This window comes from Dendropsophus ebraccatus, chromosome 12 (assembly GCF_027789765.1).
Source record: "Dendropsophus ebraccatus isolate aDenEbr1 chromosome 12, aDenEbr1.pat, whole genome shotgun sequence".
Taxonomy (NCBI): Eukaryota; Metazoa; Chordata; class Amphibia; order Anura; family Hylidae; genus Dendropsophus; species Dendropsophus ebraccatus.
Window position 1 is genome coordinate 25,704,286 of NC_091465.1, and position 6,832 is coordinate 25,711,117.

At 43.7% G+C, this 6,832-nt stretch overlaps 2 protein-coding genes across 2 annotated transcripts in view; both read right to left on the reverse strand.

Moving 5' to 3' along the window:
* Nucleotides 1-258: 258 nt before the first annotated feature.
* On the reverse strand, nucleotides 259-1,538 carry LOC138769674 (lysophosphatidic acid receptor 6-like). The gene has a single exon (XM_069948282.1). It carries the CDS (start codon nucleotides 1,451-1,453, stop codon nucleotides 407-409), a length of 1,047 nt encoding a protein of 348 aa, XP_069804383.1. The 5' UTR covers nucleotides 1,454-1,538; the 3' UTR covers nucleotides 259-406.
* Nucleotides 1,539-4,426: 2,888 nt separating this feature from the next.
* Nucleotides 4,427-6,832, reverse strand: part of PUSL1 (pseudouridine synthase like 1) — a 34,213-nt gene continuing 31,807 nt past the window's right edge. The window contains exon 8 of the mRNA XM_069947291.1: nucleotides 4,427-6,281. Within this exon, the coding sequence (XP_069803392.1) occupies nucleotides 6,229-6,281 (53 nt within the window). The 3' untranslated portion in view covers nucleotides 4,427-6,228. The remainder of the gene's footprint in view (nucleotides 6,282-6,832) is intronic.

Genomic DNA, 6,832 nt, shown 5'->3' on the forward strand with positions numbered 1-6,832 from the left:
AATTCAGTTCCAATGAGGTGAATGGATCTGAAATGTAATACCATGCACAACCTGGGCACAAGTGTGGCGCTGTTTTTGCAAAAAAAAAAACAAAAAACTTGTTTTTCCAATCCTGCATAATTTCCTCCAAATGCTACCAAAGAGCTTGGCTGTCTCCATGACCCGCACAAGAGAAATGGAGGAATGATTGAGTCTACATAGTGATATAAATACATCATAGAAACATTTATTGGAGACATACACAGTTCTATTCTCATCTAAAGCTAGAAAGGTCAAGTGTCAGTTTTCTTGGTCAAATTCCCAAGCGAACATTGACCCCTATAGTAACGGAATATGGAGTGCAGGGTTCTAGAGCACAGAACGTTCTTGGATGAATCCATGCATTGAACGGAGCAGCTCCTGTCTATTACAGCACTGACCATTCCACTTTAGCTCCCAGTATAGTTACAGGCTCCAGTTTTCTTGGTAATTGACAAGGGGAGGTGACTTTAACAGGTGCTCCATTCTGAACATTGTACATCTGCCTAGAGTAGGGAGTGCTGAGCCTGCGGCTTAGGTACGGGATGAAGTACAGAATGGGGTTCAGGCAGCTGTTCAGACTTACTAAGGCCAAAGTGATGCGGCGTAGCTTGTAGATGTGCACGGCGAAGGCGCAGTCCTGGATGATGTTCAGTCTCATGAGAAAGTGCAGCAGGTGGGAGACATTGTAGGGCAGGAAACACACCATACACACCAGCAGAATGAAGATGATGATTCTGAAGGCCACCTTACGATGGATGCTGGACTTCATCCCACATATCCGTCGTGCTATTAAAGGGATCACCACCACCACGACGGTGAACGGCACCAGGAACCCAAAGATCAGGGCGCAGATATTATAAGGCGCCAGGCGTTGCTGCCACTCTGATGCGGAGAAGTCCTCAAAGCAAGAAGTCCTGGTGCCATTGTCAGGGGCACTGCCCAGGGGTCCCCCCAGGATTAGAGGTAGTATAATGGTCATGCAGATGATCCAGATCAAAATGGTCAGAATCAGGGAGCAGCGAGTAGACTTGAGCTTCATGTACAGCAGAGGATGGACCACAGCAAGGTACCGGTCCAAACATATACAGGTAAAGAAGCCAATGCTCAGGTAGATGTTGGCATAGAAAAGGGCCCCGGTGATGCGACAAGCCACGTCTCCAAAGATCCAATGATTTCCAGTATTGTGGTAATAAATGCGAAATGGAAGGAGGCAGATGAAGAAGGAATCCACTACAGACAGGTTCACAAAGTAGATATTGGAGCTGCGGGATCGCTGCCTGCTCCGGCACAGGTAGAACAGAGCCAAGGCGTTCCCAGGTAACCCCAGGATGAACACCAGGCTGTAGGTGACGGTGAAGAATCCATACTGGAAGTCCGCCTGTAGACTGCAGTTTTTTGTAGTAGTATTAGAGATACCTTCTGTAGTCTCCATGTGGGTGACCAGCCTGGTAACCTAAGGGGAGGGCTCAGTGCACCATACGGCTCCCCTCAGCACTCCACCAGGAGGATCGCCCGCTGCTCATCACAACTCACAAAGAATTCACAAAAACGGCAAGTAACAAAACTTCCCTCAACATCCGCACTCAACACAACCACAGGAAGCGACCTGCCCACACGAGACATCACACAGAGCAAAAAACCCAAACTTACTAGGTTATTCCTATAAACTGAGCATATTCTATTTATACTACTTCTATAGTAGCAGCTGGGACACTACACATCTTGGTGATGAGCACTTTGTTCTTGGGAGAATCACTGGTGTGCCATAAAGGGTGCATGAAATCTGCTGCGGATCCATTATATGTGAAGGTAGATGAAGTGTCAGATCCTCGGGGTAGGCGGGGACCACAGGAGCCAGAATGACGGCGCTTCACGGCTTCAGGTTTAATGAAGTAAAACGATGAATTTTAATGGTCTCATAAACAACGCGTGTTGTCTCTCCTACTTGACAAAGGGGCAATTTATGCCTCGAAACGCGTTGTTTATGAGACCATTAAAATTCATAGTTTTACTTCATTAAACCTGAAGCCGTGAAGCGCCGTCATTCTGGCTCCTGTGGTCCCTGCCTACCCCGAGGATCCGATATCTACCATTCTCCATTCCCTGATCTCCTGGCTTGGGATCTCGGCATCTACCCTTGGAGCCTGGCTGCTACGGCTACTACCTCTCTCTTCACTGATAGTGCATACAGGTGTTGTGTTCTTAGCACAACACCATCAGGTGAGCAGTTTTATTATCAGCTTGTTCGACCTACAATCTGTTGTTTACGTTATCACCCTATGGCGCCCTTTCCACTTTTTTAGCCCCATTATATGTGAAGGCACACCTTTAAAGCACCCTTTATGGCACACCAGTAAGTAAGCCGGAGCGTGGACCAGGCAATCTATGCCCTGGGTCGCCGCAGGTTAAGGGATTACATACTCTCAGCTGGATGAAAATTCCACAAGGGCGGGTTCACACTACGGAATTCTCGCGGACAATGTCCGCGGAATTCCGTCAGCTGTCCGCCCGCACATCTGGGCGCCTTTCCGCCGGCCCCATAGACACCATTCTATGGGCCGGCGTGTTCCGCTATACGCTGAAAGAAGTGTCATGTCACTTATTTCAGCTGATCGCGGAATACACCGGCCTATAGAATGGTGTCTATGGAGCGAGCGGAAAAGCGCGTGCCCGTGCGGGCCACCAGCTGACCGAATTCCGCGGACATTGTCCGCGAGAATTCCTCAGTCTGAACCCACCCCAAGTATGTAATCCTATGAAATCTGCTGCGATTCGCTATGTGTGAAGGGACCCTAAAAGGGAACCTCTCTACTTTCATGCTGCCTGAACCACAAGTGATTTTGGCAGTCTACGATGGCCTCTCTGTCCTTCCAGCCATAACGGATAGATCTCTCACTGTACCCAAACACAGGGGGATCTATCAATCAAAGCCAGTGGGGAGAGAAGAGGCCAAAAGGGACCACCCCAATGACTTGTAGTTTGGGCAGCATGACAGTGATGAAAGGTTCCCTTTAAAGGGGTTATCATGAATTACAAAAACATGATTGCTTTCTTCCAAAAATAGCACCTTCCCACAGCACCAATGGAACTCAATACCTGCAATAACGGACACAAACTTAGGACAAGAGTGGCGCTATTTCCAGATGAAAGCTGCTATGTCTTTCCTATTCTGGACAGCCCCTTTAATGCTGCAGTGCACACATGCATTTTTTAAGGCACTTTAAGGCATTTTTACCAGACTCTGTAACAGCTCTGAACACAACATCAGGTGCAAATGTGAACTATATAGCATTATTAGCGCATAGATTAGTATTATGTAGACATTTTATAGCACCTTTATTTTGTCAATGGGGCGGTGAACAGTTCACTGGTAACCCCTGCTATCTGAAACGCATGGGTGTTTTTTTTTTTCTTTTTCTTTACACATGTCTCTAAAACCAGACATGTAACCTTGATCAACAATACAGCTCAAGAATTCTGAGAAAAATTTAAGCATCCTCCTATGTAATAACAGCACCACACCTGTCCGGTGTCTATTCAGCCCTATTGTAGCGAATGGAGCTGAAAGCTACAATACCACACACAACCTGTGGACAGATGTGACACTGTTACTGGAAGAATTTAGCCAAGTATTTCCAGTCCTGTACAATTCCTTTTAATAAGGAAGGAAAGAAAGGCATGCGACCAGGTTTTCAGACGCAGAGTAGTACCTTACAACATCCAGCAGGTGGAGCTGAAGCGCTTTCAAGATACTGTGGTACACAGCTCTGCCTGCCAGAAACAGGAAGGCTACAGCACCAGGCAGGTAAGCTAGAACATACACAATATACATTGCTCCACAGGTAGAGATCACATTTTAGATGTTCAAAGCAAGAATCAGATTCCAAAAGAAGCAAAAAGGGTCATTTTTACCATAAACTCAAAATCTTCCTGTCCGCTCCCCAACACTATACACACTGATGAGCCAGCACATCCAAAGCTATCCAGCAGTGGAACGGTTAACACAGCAGCGTGAACACAATCTAAGGAAGAACTATGGATTCTTTTATAGAGCACAAGGATGCACTTTAAATATTAAGTTTTAATAGAAAAAAGGAACACAATGAAAATAAAATGAACAAAGGTAATAAAACAACTTGGAGAATCTAGAAAGACGTACATCCAGCCTGTTCTACTGGAGCCTTTTCTGATTCCTTGGGGGGGCTGGGAGCAATAGTGTTTGCCCACCCAGGCTTGAATATTTTATAGACAGCATTATGAATGCAGCTCTAGAGTATAACACAGGTTGTAACTAATATATATATATATATATATATATATATATGATACACACACACATATATATATATATATATATATATATATATATATATATATATATAAATATGTGTATTTATCCTGCAAAAAATCGTTTTATCATTCAATTTAATCGATAATTTTTCCTTGGGTATGCCGGCAAAGATCAATTTGCTAATGAAAATTCACTCATATGTCATTGATCACATCTTTGGAGATGACCATAAAATCGTTGTTAATCATTCCCAAATCTTTCGGTGTATGTACACATCATTTGCTCGTTATTACATTCATTGGCATACTAGAGTACACAAAGAAACGTAATTACCATTGTAAACGATTTTAGGTCATTCACAAAATCTCTTGATTATCGTTAATCGCAGAAAACAAAAAATCGATTTGTCTAATAGGACTCTTAGGGCCTGTTTACACTGCGGGACAGGTGGAAATTGCAAACGGAATCCCTGTCGTGGACTCCGCCTGTATATATAGTATAGGGCACCTCTGCTATCCGCTGAAAGAATTGACGTGTCAATTCTTTCAGCGGAGAGCCGCAGCTCCCGGTGCTTAACATTGATGCAGAGTGGCAGGCGGAATTCCAAGAGTCTGTGGCAGGGATTCGGCTTGGAATTCCCACCTGTTTCCGCAGTGTAAACGGTCCCCAAGGATCAGTATGTGATCAGCAATGTCATGTCTTTAGTTACTCAGCTATTCTAACTGGTATTTATAGAGTTACCGTAAAGTTTTTAAAAAAAGTGACATGTTATGGAGACATCTCAAAAGTTTTAATAGGTTGTGGTCTTGGTGCTGAAACCCACCACCCATCACTACAACAAGCAGGAAGAAGAATGAGCCTGAGTGCTTCTCTCCCTAACTCCATAGACAGACTATAGAATCTGCCTCCTGCAGCAAGCCTGGGAGAGATGGCCTCAGCTGGCTGCTTGTGCTAGTATGGGTGGGGGACTCATCACCCAGACCCCATGTGATCAAAACTTTTGACATTTCTCTATATGATAGTATCATTTTATAGGTGGACATAACCTTGTTACCAGTTCCTTAAAGTGTAGCTGTCCTTATAACTTTCAAAATCTAAATCAACAGTAGATGTAAAATAAAGCAGGTTGGCAATCTACATTCATTTTTTTTTTTTTTTTTTTAGTTATCATGGAGAACACGGCACTTCCTGTTTTCTGGCTTTTTTTCCCCTCAAAAAACAGGAAACAGTCAGAAAACAGGAAGTCCTGTGTATCCCAGGCCATCTGAGCGCTCACAGAGAGAAGGCAGTCATGTGACTGATGGACACATTGAGACTGGACCTGGATTTCTGGTAAGTATAGCTTTGTTTTACAGCATGATAACAACAACAAAAATAATGAATGTATATTGCAAACTTGCTTTATATCACATCTACTGTTAATTTAGATTTTGAAAGTTTAAACAACATTGACACTTTAACATCCTTTTCATGTCAGCTTCCTCTATGCATTCAGCTTCCTGTCACCTACAAGACACAAACTAAAAAGTTAAATGGTTTCTGGTGAGAGTGATTACAATCTGTGTACAGCGCTGCAGAATATGTTACAGCTATATATACATGGCTACCAACATAGTGGCACTGTAATAGCTGTACAGTGTATGTATATTAAAGGGGATTCTCAGGACTATACAATGATGGCCTATCCTTAGGATATAGTTTAGTGGGGTCCTGACCATTTAACAAGATGATAGAGTAGTGGGGCATGTTCCAGACACAGTGGCGCACACAACTGGCTGTGCTTGGTATTGCAGTTTATCCCATCCATGAAAATAGGGCGGATATACAGATGCCTTGCTGGACACCACATCCAGAGCATAAAGCAAATCAGAATTTCAATAATTACATAAAAAAGTTAAAAGTCCATGTTCTGTACATCAAGTGTGTCCTGGAGAACGTCCTCTCGGCTCCATCTTGTAACACTTAAAATCTGAATAAAAGAAGAATTATTCAGTAAAAGGGAAGACAATGGAGAAAGAAGAGTAACCACATCCTATACATAGTGCTGGAGTAACATTCACTCTATTGTCAAGTAATATACCAGGGAAAAGGTACCCACATGGCGATATTTCCATCTACTAGTGGTAAAAAGTAGTACTGCAAGCAACAGACCTACATGTAAATCACGGTAAGATGTCACACCTCATTCCAGGGTGGCTGACTTATATTCATTTCTAGGTTCCAGATGAACTCCCTCAAGGAGTCTGTGCAGAAGTGCAGTGTACTTAACATGGCGTATGTTTTGCATTGTTTATGAGACGACAGAAGGAAGGATGTCATGGCCTCCAGCGCGACCTCTAAGGACAGTGCAAATCCCTTGCAAAAATTATACTGTGAGCAATAGGAGAATTCCTATTATGCAGCTCTACTTAGAAACCTGTCCATCTAGTCTGCCGCTATTTGGGGGTGTCAAACTCAGCTCCCCCCAGCTGTTGCAAAGCTTTAGCTTTGGCTGTCCAGGCATGATGGGGATTGTAGTTT

Coding starts and splice junctions, on each gene's coding strand:
- LOC138769674 (XM_069948282.1), bottom strand. CDS start 1,453: ATGGAGACTACAGAAGGTATCTCTAATACTACTACAAAAAACTGCAGT.